Source organism: Lathamus discolor, chromosome 3, assembly GCF_037157495.1.
Source record: "Lathamus discolor isolate bLatDis1 chromosome 3, bLatDis1.hap1, whole genome shotgun sequence".
Classification (NCBI taxonomy): Eukaryota; Metazoa; Chordata; class Aves; order Psittaciformes; family Psittacidae; genus Lathamus; species Lathamus discolor.
In genome coordinates this window covers 50,226,356-50,253,664 of record NC_088886.1, presented here as the reverse complement: position 1 = coordinate 50,253,664, position 27,309 = coordinate 50,226,356, and the positions used below count along the sequence as shown (strand labels likewise).

At 43.7% G+C, this 27,309-nt stretch overlaps 2 protein-coding genes across 9 annotated transcripts; one reads left to right on the top strand and one right to left on the bottom strand.

Annotated features, from left to right (window-relative positions):
• Window positions 1-23,167, bottom strand: CEP63 (centrosomal protein 63). Of its 8 annotated transcripts, none has more exons than XM_065675147.1 (16): window positions 23,081-23,097; window positions 22,415-22,736; window positions 20,210-20,345; window positions 18,379-18,559; window positions 16,156-16,251; window positions 13,810-13,935; window positions 12,836-12,949; window positions 10,228-10,461; window positions 9,819-9,964; window positions 8,896-9,030; window positions 8,153-8,267; window positions 6,001-6,198; window positions 5,480-5,566; window positions 3,466-3,671; window positions 2,606-2,912; window positions 1-532 (listed from the first exon to the last, which is right to left on the bottom strand). In XM_065675147.1, the coding sequence occupies exons 3-16, from the start codon at window positions 20,251-20,253 to the stop codon at window positions 374-376; spliced, it is 2,148 nt and encodes a 715-aa protein (XP_065531219.1). In that variant the 5' UTR covers window positions 20,254-20,345; window positions 22,415-22,736; window positions 23,081-23,097; the 3' UTR covers window positions 1-373. The 8 variants fall into 8 exon arrangements, with proteins under 8 accessions (XP_065531219.1, XP_065531218.1, XP_065531220.1 ...); XM_065675146.1 differs by lacking the exon at window positions 23,081-23,097 and adding an exon at window positions 22,896-23,050; XM_065675148.1 differs by lacking the exon at window positions 22,415-22,736 and having other exon boundaries at window positions 23,081-23,167.
• Window positions 23,082-26,916, top strand: ANAPC13 (anaphase promoting complex subunit 13). The gene is made up of 3 exons (XM_065675158.1): window positions 23,082-23,178; window positions 24,194-24,319; window positions 26,474-26,916. Exons 2-3 carry the CDS (start codon window positions 24,221-24,223, stop codon window positions 26,597-26,599), a joined length of 225 nt encoding a protein of 74 aa, XP_065531230.1. The 5' UTR covers window positions 23,082-23,178; window positions 24,194-24,220; the 3' UTR covers window positions 26,600-26,916.
• Window positions 26,917-27,309: the final 393 nt, after the last annotated feature.

Sequence of the window (27,309 nt, the reverse complement as noted above, 5' to 3'; positions counted from 1 at the left end):
TGGGGTTTTAATTATGTTTTATTTCAATGCTTTTAACATGTATAAAACATACTTAAAATACTTTACATTAAAATCAGCAAATAGTTTGCTTCTAAAAAAACATCATGATCTCTTTGTGAGTGCACAAACACAACTGATGCAGCTTTCTGACCTACAGCAAGCTATCTAAAGCGTTTGTGGGGCAGTATCGTCCATGAGATGAAACATGTTAGAAAGGAGTTTCCTTTCCTCAATATCCACCCTGCTGATTCAGCTCAAAGTGAGAGATGCGGCCTCTCACTCTAGCTCCAATGGCACCTGGTTTATAGGTAACCTCCCCAGTCACAGTTTGGAACTATGTAAGTATACCAGCATTCAAATTCCGTAAGAAGCACTATTCCTGGTGTCCAAATTGTCTCACTATCTTTTCACTCTCCTTTTTCAGTTCCTCAACGTGAGCATTTAGGCACTCCAAGATGTGCTGGGATCTCAGTTCTTCCTCTTCCAGATATCTTGCAGCTATCGATCCAACTGAAGCTGTAGGCAGGGGGTACTAAAGGGAAACAAAAGGACATCAAGCATTCTTTCATTCCAAGTTTCAGCAGAAATACTACTGATCCACTAACCATACCAATAAATACGCCTCTAAAGGGCTCTTGTGTCATTTCTATCATATTAGGCAGGCTATGCACACAGATTTCATGCTTTTATCATAGGTAAATGTCCCTCCCAACAGTCTCCAAACAACAGCAAAAGCCTCCCAGTTCCACAAAGGAAGTACAGAACAAACTCCCATGGCAAAGGCAGCTCACTGAACACCAGTTCAGCTAGCAATGGTCAATAAACTACCCCAGACTCATTTCTTCGCAGTCAAGAACTACTCCTGCTACTCGCATCACTTAACCACAAGTTCTTAACTTACAAAAATAACATTGTAAACTAGGCTTAATTTATGAGCTGATGAAGAGAAGCTTCCTGCACAGGCCCTAGCAGGTGAATTATAAAGTTACTAAGGGGCTGCTTTCTATTACAGAAAACTTGCCTTAGTGTCTTGGCAAGAGAACAACATAACTGGTTATTTCCATCTGGAGTCTTATGGGGTTTTTTTGGTCTTTTATCAACAGCCAAGAACAAAGGAACACAGAAAAAAGGCTGTAGATAACAAGCAAATCTCTCTTACCCCACTATTGCCTGCTGACTAGAAATCTCCTCTCTTAATAAGTTCCTGATAATTAGCTCTCTTAATTCTCTTGATGTTAAAGGAACTGATTTAAAGACACTGGAGCCTGACCATGAGCAAGGAATCCCAATCTACACCAAGAGAAATATCTGTATTTCCTTACAAACCTTATTTCTACCTCTCAGAACAAGAAGTAGCACATTCTTTTCTACCAAACATCAAGCCTGAGAGCTCCTCAGGCCCTTAAGTGGAACTGTTTGCACTTCAGTTCTAATCCTGCAATCTGAAGTTTCCATTTGGAATATTACCATTTCCTAAGCTCCCAACATGTGTTTTCTGGACAATGGTGTTTTCCGGACATGCCACCAAGCTAATTTAGTCTTGAAATACTCAAGACCTATTCTTGCTAGTAAACTTCACCAAGATCTACAAACCTGACAAGTCTCCGCTTATCTGTGCACCAGCCTTAGACTCTTCTCTGATCTCCCCACAAAATTAACTGTTGTCACTGCTAATAACACACAACCAGAGGAGAAAAGACTGCTAGGGGAACACATCTGGAGCAAGGACCAGTACTCGGGATTCTCCTCTCCCTGAACTACTACAGCCCTGTCTGACCCAGGGTATGACAATTGCTCTTGCTATCCCTCTTCCATTCCCCTCCCTGCACAGGCCAGTGTACAGCCTGGTCATTACAGTGGGTACTGGGATAAATGGTCTTAAACACTAAGGAAGAAGTGATTGAGTCCAAGTTTCCTATATCTTGGGCAGCTGAGCTGAGTTAAAAGAGCAGATAAGGTGCCAACACTGCTCTCTACTTAAAAAGGTATGATTAGTGACTGAGAAAAGTAATAGCTTCCCCTTGTGTAGTGAAGCACTGATTTCAGGCTTTCCTATCAGCCAGCATAAGTGGTTCTAAGTTCAGTGTGCTCACTACTGCAGTCCCATTCAGAGGGGTCAAACTCACCCCATGCATTACAGTGAACATAAACGTGCCGCACTAGCTTTCAGATTCACCCAGAAACTCTTATGTTGAAATACTCTGCACTCTGTAACCCCCCTCTGAGCCTCTACCAAGCCAAAAGCTGAAGGAGAATTCTGAAGTGACATAAGCAGGTAATGGTACACGCTGTACATGATGTACAGCACCAGGATGGAGAACACCATGAGCTTCTGGATTTAGCTTAGCAATTACACCAAACCCAAAGCCCTTCCCCAGAGACTTCTGCAGTATAACCACATGGCTCTCATTGTCCAAGTATTAGCCATCCAGCAGTGGTTTCTCCTCCCTATTTAATGTTTGATATATGCTTACAGAATCACTCATATCATGCAGCCAGACCGTACATTCAAAAACATGGCTCCTTTTGCCAGGCAAGAACCCAGCTATATCCTCAGCTGTCCAACAGCAACCAGCTTACCTCTGCTGTCTGTACAACAACTTACCAGGGGCACAGATTCTCTCTGATGATTTGAGATGGACTGCTGAGACGCTTCATCTGCAAAATCTTTGTTCCCATCCAGCACATGGAACAAAGAAACCATTCCTGGCAAGATGCCCGAAGAATGTGAGTCCATGGAGTTCTTCCTGCTGGTCCGGGTAGGAACTTCACCCATCTCAGGGGTCACGCTTCTTATTTCATCAGTCCCACATCTCTGGAGCTCCCCTTGATGATGCTGAACAGATCCACCAGGCTGGTGATGTGTTGTCTCTGTCTGTTCATCATGTTTGTGCTGTGCTTCTCGAGTTGTCCTGGAAGGCAGGTTTGAACACGTAACTGTTTGACAGTTTGCCTCTTAGATGAACTTTAGCAAACTCTTGCACAAAGGTAACAATCAACATACAGGTTACTAATAGCCCTGACAATCCAAACTGGCTCCTGTTCCCATAGACTTCCAGATGCCCATCCAGCATCTACAGAATTATTTCTCATTCTTCTGCTATTGTAGATGCCACAAACTACAGTCTGCACATCCCAATACTGCAAAAGAATGGAGCACAGCTACCTGGGCCACATGTAACCCCTTCGCCAAATAGGGCGAATCAAAGAAAAAGGCAAAGGCAGTCAAAAGATAGTTAAATACTAGCTGGCTTTGCAGAACATGAACCAGCTGGGACTAAAAGCTATTGCATTACTTAAAGCATAAAGGCAGATTCCAAAACAGTCCTTGTGTTCTCCCACACATACTATACACTGGAGATAGATACTATACATAAAGCATGTCATTAAAACCCCACACATCCCTACGTCTCTGTTCTCCTGCATAATAAGGAAGCAGCATCCTGCGATTCATGCAACACTCACCTATGCTGCACATCCTTGGCCTCAGACTCTCCCCCTTGCATCTGCTGAGCGGTGCCCTCAGGTTGATCCTGGCATACCTGCCGAGGGAGCTCCAGTTTTGCTCTGGCCTCTGCGAGATCCTTCCGCAACTGCTGGTTCTCAGATTGCAACTTCTTTATTTCAGCAGCATAGTCTTCAGTGAGCATTCTGAGGGTGACATCCTTTTCCTGATAGACAGAGAAAGGCTGAAGCTGAAACTTCTGATTTGCAAAACACCATAGTCAAATCCAGAGCAAAGGCTGTCAAGCAATTCCTTAAGGCATATTCTCTAATATCAATTTTGACTGGCAAGATTTTCAAGGCTTTCATAAGAGCAGATCAATTATATATGCCTTGTTGTGTTTGCATCCAGACAAGCTGCCTTGATCTGCCTAGGAAAGAAGTTTCTCTCACCACTGGATGCTTTTGAACACACAAAAATATAGACTGAGAATAGGTCAGAGATACCTCCCTCTGGCCTTGGGATGAGAAAGACTATATCACCTTGAGTTCTCCTCCATATTCTCAGATTCCCCACCTAGCAAAGGTGCAAGCCCCTCAGTCAAAGCTGGGAACACTCAGGTGGCACCCCAATAAACTGTCTCATTCTGAGCAACTCTCCAGGTATCAAGAGTAGCAGGCTTTTCATAGAGGCTGAAGAAACACATAGCCCAGTGGCTAAATATGCAAGCAAAGATGTTTGCAAGGAGATTTCTAGATCCCCTCACTCAAATTAGCAAAGGCCTATGGCAGCAGTTACAGAAGGCTGTGCATACACCTCTCCACCTGGGATGACCCACATTCCCTTAGAAACTGTCACCAGTAAAAGTGAATTTACTTTTCTTTTAGGAACTCTGAACAAATTGCTTCTCCCAGTCTCCTTACCAGGCTCAGTGGATATAATTTCCATTGTTTCTACTCCTGCAAGAGTCCCGCTTTCATTTTGCCCATTCTATTTAATTTAGATGCATTATCATTGCTGCAGTATCTAAGGACTTTCCAAATGTGCATTAGAAGAACCTGGCCTAGATCTTCTTTTGCACTGTGCTATGAAGTTTTTGGTAAGTCAGGCAGGCAAAAGCTCACCTGGCACTTCAAGCAGAAAGTAATGGGCCTTAGGTCATTCTAGCCTCAAATCAGCCATTCAGAAAGCTTTGGGTTTTTCCTCTATCTCACCAGCCACAAGTTTTCATTCAACACTATCCCCAAGAACCTGGCACATTTGGCAATCACCCCAAACTAATATGAAGAGCTGAGTATTTCCCTCCCACAGACTGACAGGATAAAACCTCTGAGATAATATTCCCATCAGGTTTTCAGTTGTCTGAATTCAGTCCTTTCCCTCATAAGGCATCCATTTTTGTTTATGTGAGACAGAACTTGCAAACTGAACATCTCTTGGTTCCTGCAGGCACTAAAATGAACCACCTTCAAGGTATTCTACCAAGACTGCGCCTCTTCCATGGGGGCTCCACTTCTCCCCTCTGGACAAGGTGACCTCACCTAGCCACAGTGTCTCTTCTCAGTGCACTGTCCCAAGGCATCCAGCCCATATTCCCAGGCCGCAACCTGCCTGTAGCGTGCAAAGGACAGCCCTGCTGAATGTCTCCTCACCAGCAGGGAAACATGCTCTCACCCCAGAAACTGCAAGGACCACAGCAGCTACAGCTCTGAGACAGATCAAAAGGACATCACAAATTTAGCATCAGGTGTTAAATGGGCATAAAATGGAAATGTAACAAAATGTACTAAAAAAACTCCATTGGCGAGACCCCATGGAGAAGAAACTGAGAAGACAGTTATGTTTGTGAAGTTCTCCTCACTACTCTCTGACCAAGTAAGATGCTCAGTGTTTCTGTGCCTTAATTCCTTACAAATTTTAAAGTTCACTGAACTGTACCAAGCATTTTGAGAGGCCTGGGCAAAGACTATTACTGTTCCCTGGTAGGGAAAACACAATACTAGTCCCTTCCCATCTTTGGTGCCCAATGCGTACTTCTGGTATACCGCACTCTGCTTTTTTCAGCATCTCTGAGAGATGACGGTTTTCCAGCCTCAAGGTTTCCAGCTGGACCAGAATTACCTGAGGGGACAGAGGCAAACAACTAGTTCACAATAAAGAACACAACACATGCCCACAACACCCTACAGGCATTTCACACCCTCAATTCAAGCACAACGCAAGGTTTGGGACATTAGTTCTACAGAGACCCTATAGAGAAGGCCATACAAATACCCAGTCATTTACTTTCATTTCCAAAGATGTCATTGTGAGGCCTAGTAAGCATAAGCCATCTCAAAGAATTCTGAAGGATTGTCAGTTACTGGTTGGAAAAGACGTAACAAGACAGATTCAGTGACCACCATAAATTTGGAGGTTTCATCAGAAGGGTCTCAAAGTCTTTGTCCAAAGGTTGAAAAGAGAAGGAAGCTATTAACATAACTAAAAGCTAGGATAGTATTCCAAGCCTTTATATCCCTTAAAGAGACAGCATAAAAGTCTTTTGCCTTTTTTACCCTGTGTTCCACTGCTTTCCTCTCTGCTCTTTCAATCTCTGTTCTCAGCCGTTGTTCGAGGTCTGACGTGGAGCCACTTGCAGATGCAATTGTGATGTCTCGCTGGTGTAACTCTTGTGTCAACCTGGAGATTTCCCTTTTCATCCCTGCTAGCTCACTGCTGTGAGTCTGCTCAGCTTGAGAGAGCTGCTCTTTCAGCTGGAGGAAGACAGGGCACACACCACCCATGAGCTTTTAAAGGATGTTTCAGCAAAAAAGCAAAAGTATTGCACATGGTAATGTGAAATCTAAGTACTGGAAACAAAAAGCTCTATGTAACAAGCAATCTGTGCAAGCTTGTCCTTCTTGATTGACAACTACCTCATCACAACCCTTTTCCACACTATAAACTGCCAACTGGGACAACACATCAGTTACATGCTGTGGAGTACTCAAGAAGACCCACAGCTGATCAAATCTCAGTCTGTTTAGCTCACCATTTACCCTCCACGGCCAACAACAGATACCCAAAGGTTTACCATCCCTGGACAAGCACAGTAACACTTCCATAATATAACTTTGCAATGTGCCACTCTGCCTTCCTGAGGCAGAGATGGTATCTTTAAATAGCTCTAGCCAGACTTTTCTTCCATGAATTTCTCCTAAGCCTTTTGAATCAATATTAGCTTGTAGCAACTAAAGCTACCCATGGCAAACTTCCATAAGCTAGCTATGCACAGGGTAAAAATACACCTCTTTGTTTTTGTAACTCCATTTGATGACCACTGGTCCCTGCATTATGAGAGAATAATCATTCCCTATTTACTTTGCACATGACAGGCATTTTATTTTTAGTATATTCAATCTCATATATCTCTTTTCTAATCTGGTAAATCCTATTCCATTCAGCTGTTCCTTGTATAAAAACACCCCATGCCATCCCTTTGGTCATCTTTTTCCACCTCTTCTTTTATTCCATCTTTTTTGAGATGGCAGACCTGCACTGCATACAATATGCTGGTAAGCACACTGTATATTTATTCAGTGACAGAACAACAACATAGCATAATTTCTTCCCTAGCATTCTATTAGCCAGAAATATTAACTATCCAAAACACCAGGATTTTTCTAAGAATTACAAGCATTTTAGCAAAGTGAACCAGATGATCTCTGCCTAGCCATGTAAATACTATACATATAGTGATTTATCTCCATGTCACCCCAATGCCTCCCAAGCATATGAAACAGAAACAACCATAATAAATCTCCCTTTCCTTCCCAGCAGCCTGTAGGAGACTCATTTATTGTGTGGCTGTTTAAATGTGCAACCAGGCACACATCTCCAACAAGATCTGCACCTCTGTACATTCAGAATAAAGGATTAAAAGATTTTCAGCGAAGTGAGGTTTTTCACTCAAGTCCAATGAAGTTTCTACTCTAAACAGGCTCCAGTGAAATCTCCCATCCTAACTGATCTTGACCATTATTAAAAGTCAAGCTTTTTGGAAGGTCCTGTCATGCCAGGACAAGGGGAACGGCTTCAAGCTGACAGAGAGGAGGTGTAGGTGAGATTTTAGGCACAAATTCTTCCATGTGAGGGTGCTGAGGCGCTGGCACAGGGTGCCCAGAGAAGCTGTGGCTGCCCCATCCCTGGCAGTGTTCAAGGCCAGGCTGGACAGGGCTTGGAGCAACCTGGTCTAGTGGAAGATGTCCCTGCCCATGGCAGGGGGGTTGGAACTGGATAAGCTTTAAGGTCCCTTCCAATCCAAGCCGTTCTATGAAAACCCATTCATCCCCTCTTCTTCACCCTGTTGGGATCCTGTATTAGGTTTAAACTCAGCATTCCAGGCCTTAATTTCTTTGCATACTTGTCCCTCCAGCACTAATTCAAGTATCTCCACACTATAGAGAAGTGCTGCGTGACACAGAGGCAGGCCTGAGAGATGTTCACAAAGTAAGCCACAAAGCCAAGAACCTCTAAACCTATCCTCTCAAGTCCACCTTTGGCAGACCTGCTCCTTACCCTTCAGCATATCACAGCCTCCATAAGACTCCCAGCTTCTGGTCCCATCTGGAGCTTTGCTAACCATGCACTGCTGAAACACATGACACACAGAAGAGCAGCTGACTCCACAAGTGCCTTTCCCACTCTCCAGGAACAAAGCAGCATTACCTTTTTAATCTCTGCCTTTGACTCAGTATGGTGTTCTTCCATTGACTGCAGCTCTTTGATATTCTCATCCAGCTCTTCGCTCAGCTGTACACACCTTGCATTTGAAGACACCAGGCTGGGTGCCAAATGTAAAACTACAGATTAGAATACCCCAAGGAGGAGGACATGGTCAGAGAAACTTTGATCTTTCAAGCGGCCTCCTATATCCATCATAACAGAAACTGGACTCTTAACCTAGAATTTCCTACCAATCCTTTGGTTTTGTTTACGAAATCATTTCAAAAGAGATCAGGAAACTGATCTAACAGATAATAGGTGTTTCTTGTTTGTTTCTTTACCATACTAAGATTACAAACTTCCCCTGCAAACATTAGTCTGAAAGCCGCAAACTCAGAAAGGAAGACTTGTTTATAATTCTTATTTCACAGGAAGGTTTAGATCTGGTTCTTACCAGCTGACTAACAAAGACTCCTTAATCTACTAGGAATGAAGGTGCTAAGCCTAAGCAAGCCAGAACATGGAGAACACCCACAGTGTGCAGTGAAAAGCAGCCAACCAATTAGCAAAACAGCCTCACTATTAAACTGCAAAATGAATAGCTTTTGATTTCTTTAGCCTTTTTATATTTAAAATAAGCCTACAAAAATCAGCGGGACTGGTTAACTTAATGAATACAATATATTACCTATTGTATTATTATCTGAGTTTCACTGCACATTCACGGGAAGCAAGCAGTCAACTACCTGTTCTCAAGATGAGTCACCTCTGACTGCAAGTGCTGTTCCTTCTCCTGGGCAATATCCAGCTGCAGTAGTATATGCTCCAGCTCTAGCCCCGGACAAGACAATTGTTTCTCTTGCAAGCGTTCTTCCAAGGCCCTAAGCAGAAACATGAACTTTAATCTCAGCACAGAAATATCATGTCTGAGTTCACAGGGAATATAACCACTAATTTTTCTGGAATTCTCTGAAAAATATGCAAAACCTAACAGTAGGCGACACCTGTGTGTACTGTGAATATGCAAACATACACGCCGCATGACAGCCCCCTGTTTGAATTCAGGCTGTTTGAAAAAGATAACATCCTTTTGTGATGGCCTCCCTGCCCCAGACAGTCTCCCTGGCATTAGCAGACATCCAACCTGCAAGAAACAGTGTGGCTGTTAGGTAACATAAGCCAGAAGTTTTTGACACGGCCATCAGAACAGCATGTTGTCAGCGCAGAAGGCGAAGGCCAAGATGATTCTGTCACACAGGTTGTTACCTTACCAATACCCTAACCTGACAACATTAAATCGCTGAGAACTTTTACTTATGTTAATAAGCACATTACCAAATCTTGAAAGGCCTCCAGCACTTGACTGAAAATGCCTGGGGAAAGCAAAAGAAATAAAAATCAAAAGCCCTGTGCTGCCTCCAGAAACCTAGCTGAGTAGAAAGCTGATTCCTTGACACTCTTCACTGAGTGTCAGTTGATTTCAAAAGCAATGCAATTTGGCAAATGCTGCAAGGAAGCACAGCACTTGTGAGAAACTACAGTATACCATTCTATATATCAACCAATACAGACACAGCTGTATGAAAATATTTCTGCCATCTTCAGTGGGAGATCCTGAACTATAGTTTTGGATTCAAGAGCACAAACACCAGTGAGGCACAGATGCTACCTGATAAGGAGTTCTTTTGTGCAAAGAGTTTCCGTCGCCCTGGCCAGCTCACTCTGTAACTGTTCCTGGTGCAGCTTGGAGCTGTCAATGAAATCTTCTTGAGACTGCAAGGTGGCTCTAAGTTCCATCTTCTCATCCTGTAGCACCTGCATGTGAGGAAGAAGGAATGACTGTTGCAAGATGGACCAGCAGAATCGGTCTGCTGTAGTGCACTTGAGAGGTTGACCAGATTTTTAAGGAATCCTTGGAAATACTGCAGAGCACAACATGGGTGCAAAGGCAGCTTTGAGGCCAATCAGGAAGTTTACAAAAGCTCTAGAAAGAGACAAGAGCTCTGGGATGAAAAGCCTTCCTGCTGCTTCTCACAGCACTGCTTTATATTCCATTTCCTAACAGCTCCTCCACTGACCTCCAACATTTTCTTGGATTGCCTTAACTCTTCTTGAACTCGCTGCTGATCTTCCAGAATCATCCGATTGTTTTTCGTCAGGTCATCTACCCTCATGTTCAGCCTCTCCACCTCCAACTCATTGGCACAGATAGCATCATTTGCCCTCTCCAGCTTGCTGGTTAAATGCTGGATTTCCGATCGGCTGGCCAGCTCCACTGACTCCAGAATCTGCTTCCGATTGGCAAGCTGAGTCTGCAGAGAACAATTGGTTTGCATTAAAGCTGAACTACCGAAAACACTGCATATCAAAACTACATTCACAACAACTACCAATTTCTTTGTGTAACACTACCTTGCAGGGAATTAGGGAAGTTACAATGGGTAAAACTTCTGAGGGCAAACAGAATTCATTAAAAGAAAAAAAGAGGGAAGGGAGGAAACTCCAACTTCAAAAGGGGTAGAAGAGAATTTGGGTAGAGAGGATCTCAAATCACTCAAGTTGTCTGAGTATGAGCTATCTAAGAACAAATCTAACTACTACTTTTTTGCTCATTAACGTAAGGTTAGACCAGGACAAAGGGCAGTATGCAAGAAGGTCTGTAAATACCATCCACAAGTAGACATTGTTAATAGATTGTTAATTCCACACCAGGATAAAAAGCAGCTCTTGGTGCACCAGGGAGAAAAACCCCCACAACCATCACATAGACCAAAAAACCAAACTGTCTGCAACAGTCAATTATCTTTTGCTTTATGCAGTAAATGTCTGATTCTAACAGCTTGCGAGAATGCTCACTTTGAATGTGTCATTGTTTTAATGGCAGACAAAAAAAGTTACAAGGAACAAATGACTAGCAAACAATACATGCTCTATTATTTATAGGCACAATATTTCATAGCATTTCTTTCCATGTAGCTAGCTGGTGAAATTTAATAAGCCAGCTCTCATATAAAGCTTCCAAGAATATTCATTTCATATACTCCCTTTCTGTATAGTACCTTATAATTTTTAAAGGCTGAAACAAAATATTTGAGCACTCTTTTACTCCCAATTTTTAAGAGTACCAATTCCTGCCAGCTTCAGAATCACCACATGCCTTGATTTATTGCCTGACACATAATGCCTCATAACTGAGAAAACTATAGGAATTGTGCATTTGGAAGACTATCATATAATTTTGATTACAGCCTTTTCATTATTTGAATAGTCATGACAGAAAATGTAACCAGGAGGGGCAAGAGTTTAAAGCACAGCCTTTCTGCACCCAAGAAAAAGGAGTATCAGACTACCTGAATATTTATTTCTGCATTAAGAAAATATTTAAGCTATCTCTTATTTCCAACCACAGAACAAGCAGGACAGCCCAGAATTCCAAGTTTCCCCTGTTGGCCTTCGAAGCTGCAGGTGCTACAGGAGTAAGAATGCCAGGCTTCCCTAAGCTGAATTGAAAGATATGAGGGGAAGCCAGCTGAAAGAAAAGAAAGGGGAAGTACTCCATGGTCACAGATCTCAGCTTGACCTTGTGCCAGAAAAAAAACCCAAGCATACAAAGTGCACAGAAACATCCAAGGCAAAAATTTAGCACTTTCATGTTTGTCTTTTCCAAGAACTTGAGGACTCAGGCAGTCTGCTCACAGTACCTCTGCACCAAAGTCATCTGCACCACTCAGGAAAATTTCCCCAAATCCCTGTTTTTCTGCTGCACAGTAAGAAGAGTTCCTCTGCACTCCAGTTACCAGCCTGCACTCCAAGGACACATCTGTTCTCAAACAATTGAGCTATCAATGATACAACGACAGCAGAGCAGCAAGACCTTCTGCTTAAGGACTCTCTCTGCATTTGTAGATCTACCAGTGTCAGCCTCTCACAAAGCCGCTGTCAGAGTCAGCTTCAATCCTGTCATCACAAACTTCCTCCTTGCAGGAGCTCCCACTCAAGATCAACTCAGGAGCCCATTAAGTGTAAAGCCCCCAGCAAGAGCTTCTTATCAGTGTCTGCTGTGATTGTGTCAGTGTGACTTCACAGCTGTGCTCTAGGTCAATTCATCTTGCTCTGCTTCAGCAATACTAACTCACTGAACGATTAGCTTTTCAAGAACTGCAGTCCCACTACTTCTTGTTAAGAGACATTGATAAAGAAAGGGGGGCAGGAGGGAGGGGCTGAAAACTGCTATTACTGCAGTACTTTGCAGAAGTAAATGCCTGTTGTAGGGGAGGACTATTTTCCAACATCATCCTCGGAGCTGGACCCACAAGGTACATACTTAGCGACTGGCAGGTACACAGCTTTGAACTAGGTGACATGATGTAACAGGTATTTTAAAGTGTCACATGCTGTGGTCTCTGTCTCCAAGTGAAAGCTTCACCCTATTATCTTCTCTACTAATTGGAGAGGTGGTAGGGAGAACTGCAGAAGGTTGATCCAATCTCTGTTGACAGACTCCAGATCTTTTTTTCCACACAGCACTTCTACAAGTAAACTTTATTCCACCAGGACACTAAAAGTCATTTCAATGGCAACTTAAACTGGATTCAAGCCTGAGAGTTTTCATTAGTCTCTCCACCCTCCCTCCTCCCTTCTGCTGCCACAAACAAAACAAAAACTTTCAGCAGATATTAACTGTACCTGAATGAGCTCAGACTGCTCAGCCAAAGCCTTCCTCTGTGCTTCCAGCGATGCCACCTGCTGCTGGTAAAGCAAGCGCTGCTTCTCCCAGTCAAGTGATTTTTGACGAAACTCCTGCAAGGACAGCAGGGGTGGGTTGGAGCAGTATGTCCATGCAGTTGACAAGAAGGCCCCCTTCCAGTTCATATCCACATTTGCTTTCCCTCTCCACCATATCCTCATGCACCTTTCCCCGCAGCAGGGAAACCATTAGCCAGTCATTTGATGCAACAACTCAGCAGTACAAAACCCCTCTCATACTGTGCTCGCTGTATTTCTTTCCCCCCCGAGTTAAAGCATCAGTGTCAGTTATTGCTGTTTACAAATGTTAAGTGCTAAAAGATTCATGGCTAATTTCATGGATTTGCTGTCAGAGGTTTAACAACTGGCTTTAGCTTCCAGAACATGCTGCTATTGAAATCACCAAGATGACAAGTAGGAATTACAGAATTTTAATGCTAATCTCTGCTCCAGAAATTGGACACTACATCAGTCAGATGTGTTTGTTGGCCACATCTTCAGGGCACAGTAGAAGAAAATTGAGTGCGGTTGAGCTCTGCGTAGCAGGAAGATTAAAAGATGAGACAGAGTTGAGAAGTGTGACACATAGCTCCCTCCTCCTCAAAGAAGTGAGATGACAACCTCACCACACTGGTATTCATTGCATTCACATAATTAATTACTCTTCCAGCACCTTCTTCCTTTTATTTAGTCTAAAAACGGCAGCATAGTCTATCCTGTGTTCTGAGTGCAGTGCAGGAAATCACCTTTATTACACAACCAGTTGAGAAGAGCTACACCTAGAGTAGAGAGAGAGTACTTTCTAAGCAGGATTCATAGTCCTCTTCCTAGGTGACTATTCAGTCACCACTGAAGCCCAGAAAGTCAGTTAATGCATACAAACTCTGGTTAGCACTTGTTTTTTCACTACATACCTCCAGCTTCCTGGTCAGTCGGCTTATTTCAAAATGGTCCTCCCCTTGTCCCTTGCTAGCTTCTCCTCTAGCTTCTCTTAGTTGTTTCTTCTGCAGCTTCTCATAGCTCCTCCTCAGCCTGGACAACTGCAAGGTGAAAGAGCCAACTTTGTTTGAGGCCTCAAAGCAAGAATTAAACAGTAATTTAAAGTAAGGAACACAAAATAGCTTCACACAAGCAATTCCCCTAATCAAGGCCACACAGCTTGCAAGTGAAGACTTCTAGTTGTATAATGAGCCTATTATAGCAACAGAATTGAAAAATATGCCAAGTTGTATCAGGGTAGCAAGATGCCACTGAAGTCGTGACATCAGCAGCTATAATTAGACCTCTGTCTTAACACTATTAAAACACGATTGTAATATTGATAAGATGGAGGTTTACATGTAACTGTTACTGCAGCAAGACCATGGTACCCCTCTCTCTGGCTCCCAGCCACAGTAATAGCAGGTAGTACCTGTGATTGCTCTCCTCATATAGAGGAGCATGTCACACCACACATGGGGTGGGGGTTAGTTCTACCCAGAGATACAGTTTCTTATGTGATTAAAACACACTTGTGAAACTCAGGTGGGAAACGGAACTCTTCTGCTCAGTGGGAGAAGGAAGATTTGAGAATTGCCATTATACATAATATTAACACTACTTCATGTGTCATTTTCTACTTAGATACACTATGTATTTCACAATGAGTGCAGAATGCCAACAGAAAATATCGCTCCTATGCCTACTGCTAGAATGTCAAAGTCATATCAGAAGCAGGAATGAGGAGAAAACTCTTGACATTTAAATGACCTGCTGTGCAAATAAGCACTTGCAACTTGCGTGGAATTTTCCACCTGATAAGCTCCCCCCAAATCAACTGCTAAATAAAAAGCTTCCATATAGCTACATGGATTTGAGAAGTCAGCATTCCAATTTTACTGATGGAGAAAGCTTAGTCCACAGATGAGGAGGACCATGAGAAGAAAAAGCATCTCAATCAAAACCTCATGAAATGGTCACAAAAGGCTCTTCAGTGCCCTGAGTCAGCAAAGTACTTAGGCATGTTCCATGGGAATGGACAGACATACAGGCTTAGAGTTAATATACCAACATCTTTTGCCAAACACAACAGATTACAGAGATGGTTGAAAGAATAAACCTGTGAGTAAGACACTGTACCTGTAATTTTACAGTTAATGGTGGTAAACCAAGACCACAAGAATTTCCCCCAACAGTACTAAGAACAGAAGACTGAGGAATACTGGAGCTTAATGTCTTCCACATTAGTACTGTGTGGGTAAAATACCAACACATTGCAATTCTGGCCACAACACACACACCGTATTTTAGCCTTAGCAATTTAGGCAGGCCTGCCAATGCAACTCAGCTTTGCTTTGCAGCTTATCCACAATACCAGTGGGAACACCTAGTGAATGAAGGGTGTTAGTCATACTGAATAGTAAGGTGTTTTAAATAAGGACAGATGGCTTCTGTCATCAAAGCTGAGACTACCAAATTAGTTTAACTTATGGCTTACAGTGAGAATGAACTAGGCACAACCCTCCAGAGAAAACAGGTCAGTGCTCTACTAGCTGTTCATGTCATTTAACTCCCTGCTACTGACAAGCAAATGCAGACAGGCAAAGAGTTAAAGCATAAACATGGAATGCTGTTATACCACCTGCAGGACATTCTACATGTACCACCATGCAGTGAATAAGAAGCTACTGAAAAATATTTTCTAGTTATTACTTAGTTTTTATTAAGTGTATTAAGATTAATATGCCTCGAGAGAACAAAATCTTACCAACAAAATTGGAGTCAATAGAGGCAAAAAGAAGATGAGCTACATTCCATTCTTATTTCTTGATCTCATATGATCCAGACCAGCTACAGCACCACCCTTTTTTAATGTCATGAAATGCTGAATGAGCAAAATGCTGCTTCCTGTACCCATGGCAACTTCAGAATAAGCACGATGGTGACTAGGGTAGATGAACACAGGACATTTTTGCAGTAAACTTCTGCAGATGTCTAACAGATGAAAACTCCAACAACACATCTGCTACAAATCTCTACTCAACAGCTTTTTGCTTGCCACCAAGTTTCTCCAAAGCACAAAAATTGGGTCTAATGAAGCATAAAAATATTACTTTGCCTACACTCAGTGCTCTTTTTTCCTTTTTCTAAGAACACAAAAATTAAGGGTGGGAAGTTTTAAAACCATGACATTAAACAAAAGCAATGCCACAAAGTATTTCACCCACCACATTGTGAATCAACTGGGAACCAAAACCCAGTCTTTTCTTTTTGCAACTCACCTCCTCTTGAAATTTCTTCAGCTGTTGTTCATATTCTCTAGCCATGTCTAGTTTGGCCTTTTCCATGTCTTCTACCTGGTGATGCAACACGTCAACCTGAATGAAGAGTTAAAAAGCGAATCTACAATAGAACTGGACCTGTCAGTAGGTACTAGGATCAGTTTTGATTTCATAAATGTACATTACAGTAGGAGTGGTGACTATTCAAGGATCCTAATTCTGTTAACAACTGCACCTTTCATTGGGGTTACTCACTATGAATCAGATTAAGTCTAGGCCTAAATCTTTCATAGGCTGCAGGCAGAACTGTTTTTGTGTTCTGGACTCCTGTTTTGAGCTAGTTTCCGGCTTTCATTTTTTGAAGGATGAAACCAACAGTTTTGGTTTGCATCAAAAGGCTATTTCTATCTGGTATTTTCATCAAATTCCTTACAAGCATGAATTATGATTTCAAGCTATCTACCAAGAGTTTCAGATTGGATATAAGGAGGAAATTCTTTCCTGTTAGGGTGGTGAGGCACTGGAATGGGTTGCCCAGGGAGGTTGTGAGTGCTCCAGCCCTGGCAGTGTTCAAGGCCAGGTTGGATGAAGCCTTGGGTAGGATGGTTTAGTGTGAGGTGTCCCTGCCCATGGCAGGGAGGTTGGAACTAGACGGTCTTGAGGTCCTTTCCAACCCTAACTGTTCAATGATTCTATGAAACAATGGTCATGTCATTACCTTACTATGCTCAGGTGAAGTAAAGATTCCACATAACACATGGGCATGAGAAGAATAAAGAGAAAATAGGGCTCTGAAACTCATGGGGAAGATTTCTCCTCCACTGATTCAAGTGCTCTTGTGACTCTTCCTTGTCTTCCTTCTTTCCCCCCCCACCGCCATCTGTTTCCCATCCCCAGCTACAAGCGGACACCTTTCTAACTGCAGGTCCAAAGGACAGCAAGCAAGAAAACACAGAAAATTGATGACTGTATTCAGAACTGTGAATATACTCCAGCAGTGACTTTACTCGTAGTCTACAGTTCAGTTTTTAAATCAATGTTTGCCTGTGGTGGTAAGAAATATTTCAAAAGTGTCTTGAGAAAACACAATTGATAATAACAACGATAACCTACATGATAAAAATCACTGTTCTTGCAAGTGTCCTGTGGCATGACTCCAGATTTAATAACTCTGTAGCAAAGACATTCATTCCAAAATTTACTGTGCAGACCAGTAGTAGCACCTGACCATATCAACAAGAAACTATAGCTTTCTTAACCCACTGTTGCTACAACCTATCACATTATCAAAAGCTACAGCAGTGCTTGGGTAATTTTGAGGGTGCAACATAGATACACAGGCACCAAGAAAACCCAACTAGTTGTGCAGTTATCAGCTGGCTTTCAACCCCAGAAGTTAAAGCAACTTCATAGAGTTGCCAAAAACACAATTTGTAGCACAGAGTCTGCCAAAATAAATGACACAGCAGCTATAAATACAAGGACAAATTTTAAATGCTTTCAGAAAATGTCAGTGTGGCTAGATCTTAAGATACGGCCACCCAGACTCCTGCTGACTTCCTCTGATCCAAGAAAAGATACATCAGTTCATTTGCACAAGTGCAAGTTTATGGTCCATACCCTGGGCAAAATCGTCACTTACTGGTACTTCTCCACCAATACAGAAATTTTTGCACTTGCCCAAGGCCTTTAATTAAAGGCTACGAAATCTTGGGCTGCAAAAAATAGCCCTTGGAAAATCAACCAGCAATACCTTGCTATAGTTCACACCACCAAATGACTGCAGGTTGCTGGGCTGTCCATTACTGCTACAGCCAGATTGTGGATTCTCTCCAGAAACTCTGACAATTCAATCTGTGGGTTTCCACTAACCCTTAGGGAGTTGATCACTTGACTTTGACTGAATTATGAATCAGACACCTTGCTCCTACAGGCTCCTTTGTAAATGCTGTTCCTGATTTCCAACTATGAGACAGGCTTCTGTTTCACTTAGCACAGCTATTTGCCAAAGTTAAATATTAAAAGACAAAAAAAAAAAACAAAACAAAAAAACAAACCTCAAACCTCACAACCAAAAATAAGACCCCAAAACTAATGAAACAATCCCGAAACACACGTCCATGCAAAGTCAAACTCTGAAATCCAGGTTCAGTCATTATATTGCAGTACAATATGTAAAACACACAGGTTGACACCAATCAGAACAGTATGAACCTAAGGTACCTCCTTATATTTTTCCTGCAGAGCCGCCCTGGCAGAGGAAAGCTCCTGCTCCCGAACACTCAGGCAAGCTTCCAAAGCCTGTGTCTGTCCTTCCCATTCAGATTTCTTGTGAGCCACCATAATGTCAATCTGCTTCATCAGCTCCTGCAGCTCAGCCTCACAGGAAGTCAAGAACCCACCACTGGAAAAGAAAGAGCTTGCAGTTACAAAGCAGGCACACCCAACAGAGGCCCAGTGTCCCATCCCAACAAAGTCAGCAGAACAAACTCACTTGCGCCAAGGGACTACCTCTGCATTTGCAGTGTTCTGACCTCTATGAAATTAGCTGGCAGAAAAATGTATTTAATACTTGCTTTAATCCCATTCTCCAATGCAGCACCTCCCATGTTACGTTCATATCTCTGGGCAGAGATCTAAATTTGGTAATGGCCAACAAAGAATACTTGTGAAATCCCAGCAAGAACAAATGACCTACACACTTTAAATGTAGGGGGCTTGTCTTCTACACAGAGAACATTACAAGCATCTATAACCACTTCTCTCTTTGTCTCAGTACTATGCATTATCTAAGTAAACTGGAGCATGCTTTATCCATATTTTTTATTTGCCTTAATTGCTCTCCAGGCAGAAGCATTTTATACCAAGTTTCAGTCAACACAGAATTCTTTAGAGCCAACCTATCAGGTCCTGAAAACAGAAGCTTATCACAAATGCAGACAAAGCCCTGAGTAGAGGCGGCTGGATGACAACACGATAATGAAGAATAAACCATTTCCAATCCACTGGGAGAGTATGCTCCCTAGCGACCCTGCACTTTCTAATTTGGTACAGTAATTATTGAAGCCAATTCAACTAACTCCTCTAAAACTTCACCAGCTGCTAAGCTAGGGACAATATTAAGGCTTGCAAGGTACAGCCCTAGAGGCCAGTGAACTCCATGATGATCTGTACCCCTTTAATTTGCCTGTCAAACAGGAAGCACTGAAAAGGAATGGAAATCAATAGGTTAAGGAATTGAAATTTCTCTGCTCCCCCAGGGCATACGCACACTTCACAAGTTCGCAGTTTTTCGGGAAAGAAATATCTCTTAAAGGAGCTAAAATCAGTTAAAGTTCACTCTGTCCCGTGAGTTAACCAAAAATTAGCAGCTATTATGCAGAGCAGTATTTCTTTCACAGCATCTGCTAACATAAAGTTAAGTCTAAACTTGATTTCTGCAAACAGCTCTCTAGCAGTAAACTTGTCACGTTCTCAAAGATGACTATGAAAATAGCATAAGTGACATTTGCTTCACATTCGCTTAACACACCAAACATTTTATTTCCATTACTGGCTCTACAGTCACTCTCAGGGATCCAAAAGTCTAAGACAGAACATTAAGGATTCTTCAGAGATGAATGGGACTCTGCAGTTTCAACACAAGCAGGAAATAATCAGATGTTTTCAGTTAAAAAAAGACAACAGTCATATCCCATTAACCTCGCAAGGCTGTTTTATTCACACCTTTGATTACTACTGCTCCTGCTGTTGGATGGTAAGAAGAGTTTACAGCAAGGAAAACAAAAAAAAAAGGAGGTAGGGTTTTCAGGAAGATGTAAAACTAAATTAAGACTATAATACCTAACAAGGGATTATTGCAAAGCCAGCTAATTCAGTGACTTTGCTTCCGCACCAGCTGAAGGCCACTGCACCAGTGTTTGTCCGCCAGCATGTGCTAGTGGACAAACTCCAAAGCCCTTATTTAAGCAATGGAAGTCTTGTCTGATACCACAGGATGTGATTCCAAATAAGGAGGAATGTTAATTTTTCAATGATATTGTCACATACATACCTCCCCTGCCCACTTCTTTGCATTCCTTCCAGCAAAGCCTCCATCACTAAATCCTGGTGGCTTTAGCAGCTAGGAACATACACAACTGCAGCGGTCACCCACAGCAATGTAGGAACAAGGCTACTTCTCCATCCTGCTACAGAACAAGCAGAAGTCCACAGACAAGTTTAAAAAATGACAATTAGCACACAATTTCAGGTGAGGAACACAATGGTCATCTTCATGAACCTGCAAGCCAAGTATCTGCCAAATAAAAGAAACCAGATTTTCCTACCAAATCCAGCACTATCAAACTGCAGTAACAGAATCGTGTGATCTAATAAATGGAATAACTCAGCAGCAGTGAAAAAGAAGCTGCACTTCAGCAAATGGGCAAACTCAATCCACTGGGACTGTCAGGTCTCCTGCCCCCTATATGCACTTGGGAACTTCCAAATGGGCCAGTCCGAGACCTACCACTGACAGGGACATTTGTCATTCAAGGGAAAAACCATAAGTAAGTGGCAGTAAGGATCTATTCATAAATCAGATCTCTCCTGTGTCTCTTTTGACAGACTAGGCTACAGAAACCCCCTAGCAATGAGTTCTGAATGGGAGCTCATGATCACATTCAGAATGCATCACTAGTTCATATGGTTGTGAGGATTTTCTTTTAAGACAGCACTAACCCTTTAAAAATTCATGTGGTGCCCTAAGCTACGAAAATAATTTGCAGAGGTTTTCCGTAGCAGTACATTGTCTTAGCTAAAAATTACATTCTTTATGTCACAAACATGTACGCAGGTATACAGAAGTTTCATGTATTTGCGAAGCAAGAAAGGTTTACAGTGAAGGCAAAAATGGGGAACAAAAGAGCCAGGATTTATTTCAGTGGCTCCTACATGAAACTGTGGCTCTAACAGAAAAATGGTTACACATTTTGTACCCGAGGGTACAAAACTACAGTTTCAGTCTGTGGAGGTATTCACACAATCTTGTTTTCAAAACATCAGTGCACTTTCTCAAGTATTTAGAGGTGGATCTCACAGCATCTTTCCTCAAAGATCAATATGGCATTATTAAGCAATCAACAAAAGGGGCAGCATGTCACAGAAACTGAGATCTTCAGAAGCACAGACTCAGCTTTGCTCCCTTTCGCTTCCATCAGAGCTTCCATCCTGCTCCTACAGCTTTTTAAACTCTATCCAGAGAATCAAGCCTGTCTCCTGCTAGGAATTCAGCTGTATTTAAACCACGCACAGAAAATACGTACTTCACTGAGGAAATCCCTATCCCTACCCTGATAAAGTGTTTTGTCTCTCTTTGGTCCTGCCCAAGCTTCAGAAAACTTTAATCCATATGCAGAACATGTCTGCTGTACTGCTGATGGCAGAGCTGCTGAGGAGAGCAGATGAGCAGATACCCTGAGCTGCTGACAGCAATCCAAGAGAGCTCTCCAGGTGGCAAGAGCAGACATTAGCCAGTTGCTGTTTCATTCTAATCACCCCTACACAGAATCAGTTTTCAGTGGGTAGCAGAGAGATTTCACTGTTCGCTACAGAGACAGTCTGCTAAAATTCATAAAGGAAATCCAGAGAGAAATCCAGACCCTTTACCCACAGCTCCTTCCATGAGAAGACGGGACCAGTTCAACACTGAAAGCTCTAATGCCACAAGGAGCCAGACTGCATCTCCTCTTGCTTCTGCTAGGCTTTAAGCAGGGTGCCCAAGGTAAGACATCTGCATCTGTCAGCCCTGCATACTTGCCAGCTCACCTGGGTTTGGGAGAAGAGCCTCAAAACCTGACACCTCTAAACAGTTTTATGCTACACAGAATCATGGAATGGTTTGGGTTGGAAAGGGCCTTAAAGCTCATCCAGTTCCAACCCCTGCCATGGGCAGGGACACCTTCCACTAGAGCAGGGTGCTCCAAGCCCTGTCCCTCCTGGCTTTGAGCACTGCCAGGGATGGGGCAGCCACAGTAAAAAGCCCCTCTCCAGATTTCTTGTGAGCCTCTTTATGCACTGGCAGCTGCTCTACGGTCTCCCTGGAGCCTTCTCTTCTCCAGGCTGAACCAGCCCAGCTCTCTCAGCCTGTCTTCAAGGCAGAGCTGCCGCAGCCCTCGCAGCATCTCTGTGGCCTCTGGACTCGCTCCAGCAGGTCCACATCCCTCTTGTGCTGTTGCCCCGGAGATGGACAAGGACTGCGGGGCGGGGGGTGTCTCACCAGAGCACAGCAGAGGGGAAGAATCTCCTCCCTCGATTTGCTGGTCGCACTGCTGGGGATGCAGCACATCACACGGGTGATTTCTGGCCTCAAGTGCACACTGCTGGGTCATGGAGAGCTTCTTATCAGTGAACACCCCCAAGTTCTCCTCTGGGCTGTTCTCGATCCAACCATCAGGTTTAACCCAGTATTCTGACCTCCCAAGCTTGCAAGTCACTATGTGCACGTTACAGGCAACTGAGTAAAGACCCCACACGGACACCAGAGGACGAAACAATCTGCCACCAACTACAGGTGAAACAGCAAGAGCTGGCCGTTTCTTCTGAAATTGACATAAAAGGAAGTATTTGAAAAACAAACACAACCAAAGCAAAGCAAAACAAGAGAAAAAACATTTAAAAGCCAACAATTCACGAACGCATCACACATCGAGTCGAGCGCATTCCGGCCCGCAAGCCCCCGCCCGTCCCGCGGGGCCGACCTGCCCTCCGGGCTCCCCGGGAGGCCCCGGCCAGGCCCGGCCGCTGATTAGCGATGGGGCCTCGCCGCGAGGGGCCACGGTCCGGCGGCGGCCCCTACCGACCGCGTCCGCCGCCCGCCATCGGATCGGACCGGCACGGCACCTCCCCGCCACCAGCGCCCTCCCTCCCGGCGCCGCTCACCTACCGGCGCAACCAAGCCGCGGCCTCGGCGCCGGGCGGCCGCTGCGCCTGCGCAGGATCCGCGCCTGCGCACTGCCGCGCCGCCGAGCCGGGCTGGGCAGGGTATGGGGGCACGGGCCGCGGTGCCGGGGGGCGGTGGGTCCGGGGGTGCGGGGGTCGCAGAGTGTTCCCCGCCGGGAGCGGCGCGGGACGGGCAGGGGCCGTATCGCACTGCACCGGTCGCATGTGCTCCCTGCGGGGCCGCCTCGCTGATCGTCGGGGCAAGGCCTGTGCAACATACAGCTCTGGAGCCAGGCATGGCCACGGGGTCCTGCACCCCCGAGGGACCCGGGTTCGGTACTCTCCAGCCCTGGCCGCTGTCCCAAGTGACTGAGGGGACGTCTTAAGGAGGGCAGAGTAGTAACAAAATGATGACAGGAAACCCCTGGAGCGGTAATAGTGGCTGAGGGGGAAGGCAGGTCTCTTGCCCGAGGAAGCTGTGGCTGCCCCATCCCTGGCAGTGCTCAAGGCCAGGTTGGATGGGGCTTGGAGCACCTTGCTCTAGTGGAAGATGTCCCTGCCCGTGGCAGGGGTTGGAACTGGATGAGCTTTAATGTCCCTTCAACCCAAACCATTCTGTGATTCTCTGATTTTTCTCATTTCGCCAGTTTCCTGGATTTAAGGTTTTGGCAGTATTTTGGGTGCCTTTGTGCCAACTCTTTCCCAGACTCACAAAGGTGTGGATGAGTTACAGCATCGAGCAGGCACCAAACACAAGCAACAGTTCTGTGCAGAGTTAGAGGGGATGGGGGAGCTCTAGGTCCTTAAGCTTACCCAAAAGAGGTTTCTGAGGGTTGGTAGCTATAAACATATGTAAATCTATAATTAATAATAACAGGCTACGTTTTGGTATGCATTAGAGATGAATGTATATATCTGCAGTTAAACCAGTTTGATAGTGTGCTTTCCAGGTGTAGTTCTCCTGTGGTTATAAGCCCTTTTTCAGTGGATTAGGAAAATCAAGGATTTCCATAAAAGCTTAATAGAAACTGGATCAAAACCAGAGGAAGCCTGTACTCCAAACTCCAACTACTTGGTTAGAGATGTGGCTGTTAGTACTGCCTGCTTTGTGTCACAGATTTAGCTGTCCTCACCTGTTACAACGATGGACAGCGAAGTGCTAAGGGATGGCAGAATCCTGGATTTGATCGACGATGCATGGAGGGAAGATAAATTACCGTACGAGGATGTAGCTATCCCTCTGGTAGGTGAACTGCTCTTATCAATCACAGTTAAGGCTGATGTGTTTATCACAGCCCCTTCCAAGAAACAGCACAAAGAGTTGCTCGTGGTACAGCTTATTTGTACAAAAGATTCCCGGGATGGATCCGACTCACTCTTGTGCTGCATGCCAGTCATTCTTGTGGGCATATGAGGATGTGGATGTTTCTCTACCCCCTCCCCTGTGGGGAAAAATGCTGAATCTCCTTACAACAGGAGTGTGTTTCCCATGGCACAGTTCTGGGTTTGGCACCAGGGAGAAGTAGAAGTGCCTTTTCTCTGTTTCCCCTTCCTGTTGCTAGTGTTTGAAGTGGTTTCCCGGTTGGTTAGTAGAACAGAAGAACAGTCTCATGCTGAGAGTCTTGGTTACTCTTTATTTTCTGAAATTCCATTTTAAAAAGCTGAAATTTTCTCATAATATCTTCCTAAACAGTCTTTTCCAGATACAGTGTTTCTGTGTCCAGTTCAAGGGTAGTAGTGAACAAACTGGCATCTGTAGTATGACTCTTGTTTGTAGCACTGAATCCAGTGCATGGCACCTGCCTTTTCATCCAGTGTACAGATTGTTGTACAGAGAGGTGCAGCTGGAAAAAGCTACCTTTGATCCCACAAAGCCCCCAGTTGAGACTTCAGATCTCCCACAATGACACCTTTCCTTAGCCGTTTTGAAACTACCAGAGCAGTGAGAGATATCTGAGGAGTTTCCTTTTCCTTGTTCTCTCTGGTATACAAGCTTTACCCTGGCTAGCATTCACAAAGCAGTCACGCTAAGGTCGTGGGGGCTGATAGGCTGCTAGTTTCCTTTAGTAGAGAGACATTTCCACATTGCTGGTGACATGGCTCAAGCTTTAGCCCTTACACCACTGCCTTTTCAGAGAGGGCAAGGAGCAGCTACACACCTCCAAAATCCATATATATGGCTTACAAGTTATATCCTGCCAAGATTTGGGCTTGAGGGAATGATCTTGGAGAGCTGTAATTTCTCAGATACAGGAGCCCAAACCCCTGTTTGCTTGGAATAACCTTTATTAGACAGGCTAATAATTACAAACTTGTTCCTTGCTGACATTTGCCTTTACCCTGTGCCCAAACATTGCTGTGTCTTTCCTTACAGCCATTTCTTGAGCTACTTACAGTCACATACAGAAGGCAGCCTCAAAGCAGGAAGCTCCATCGAATAACAATGGAAAGAAAGGACTGGCTGTGGATATAAAGATCCCCAGGGATAGGATTGGCTTTGATCACATAGAAAAAACAGCACAAAATCACAGGAGATTTACCTAGTGGTATTGTCAAGGAGCAAATAGAATGGCTGCAGAGTGGTGTTTGAGCCTGTCCTGAGCATCTCATCGGAGTGCTCACTTGACAGATTCCTATGAACTCAAAGGGGCTCAAACCATATGCTGCTTTCAAAACTGAAACATTTTATTGAGCTCATGCTGGGGTTTCCAGAGATCTAGAACTCCCAATTCTTGCCCAAATGGTATCTAGCAGAAACAAGAAGCACTCCTTGTGACTGCACCAGTACATCAGCACAGAGAACAAATAATATGAGGGAGGAAAATGCAATCTCAGTTAAGCTATACCTCCTTCTTACTGTGTCGTGAGCAGCTCTATGTTGCACCTGACATCCGCTGTTGATACAGCGCAGCCACATCTGAGTTCTGTATGCAGAAAGAGGAAGGATTTCCCACCTGCCATAGGAAAGTAACATGTTACAGAACCAGTTGTCTTAATAAGAGCTATAATAAATACAGTATCTGTATTCTTGGCAACAGCAGAAGAAACACATTGGAAATGAGCAATAGAATAATTGCATCATACTATTATTATTTTGCATTTGCTGTATATTCTCCTTCACTACATGTGCAGTCAGAGTGTATAGCAACACCCCAGGGGCCTGGAAAACCAATTTACCTTTCAGATTAAGCACCATATTCATGTGAAGAGAATATTGTTCATAACTGGGCTTAGTAATGTTTTTAAGTGGCTCAGTATGTATGATATGTATTGTTCAGATACACCCTCTGGTCTTGTTTGTGGATTTGTGTATTTACCCATATGAAGTCTTAGTAACCTGCTCCTTTCAGGAAGTGTATTATGTATGGAATGTAGTGTATCTCTGTTTGGTTCTCAGAATGAGCTTCCTGAACCAGAGCAAGACAATGGTGGAACAACTGAGTCTGTGAAAGAGCAAGAAATGAAATGGACAGATTTGGCTCTCCAGTATCTCCATGAAAACGTTCCCCCCACGGGAAACTAGTGAATCAGCGAGATTTCATGCTGTGGATGCATGAATGCAATATAAAGAATATTTTTCAGCTGACCATCACTGTCAAAGGCTTCTCTAAGGAGGAAACAGCGCTTCTGAAAAAGGCTCAAACAGTGGCCACACACAGTTTAAAATGCTTCTGTAGTAAGTGTGAAATAACAGTGGCTGCCTCACACCTCAGAGCTAATATAAAAATGTTTCTCTTATGTAAAATTATTTCCTATCTTCTGTTAAATTGTTCTTAAGTTGGTGCCAGTTTCAATCTTAAATGTTTTCTACATGTAGTAAAAGAAGTTGTTTTTACTGTCTCAAGTTGGTTTTGATTTCAAAACTCACAATGGGATCATTTCTGACTCTGAAGGTTTATGTCCCAAGAAGTATTTCTGTGTGTTCCGTGGTGAGAGTTCAGTGTACAAAACCCAACATCCCTAAATCAGTCATTACCATCTTGAACGAGTGTGTGGCTGAGGAAGGTTGCGTGGGGCGGGCATGACAGATTGGTCAATAGGATTCAAGAGCTGGAAGTAACTTGTAAACATATGTGGTTATTTGAACGCCTCATCTCATGGTTTGATGGTGGTGGTAATACTGGCATTTCCAGTGCTGACATCCTGGGTATGTTTGCCAGTACATGTACTGCAAACAGACAGTCTGATTTCTGCTAAATGAATAGCATATTTTTGAGTAGTTGCTCAAAATCA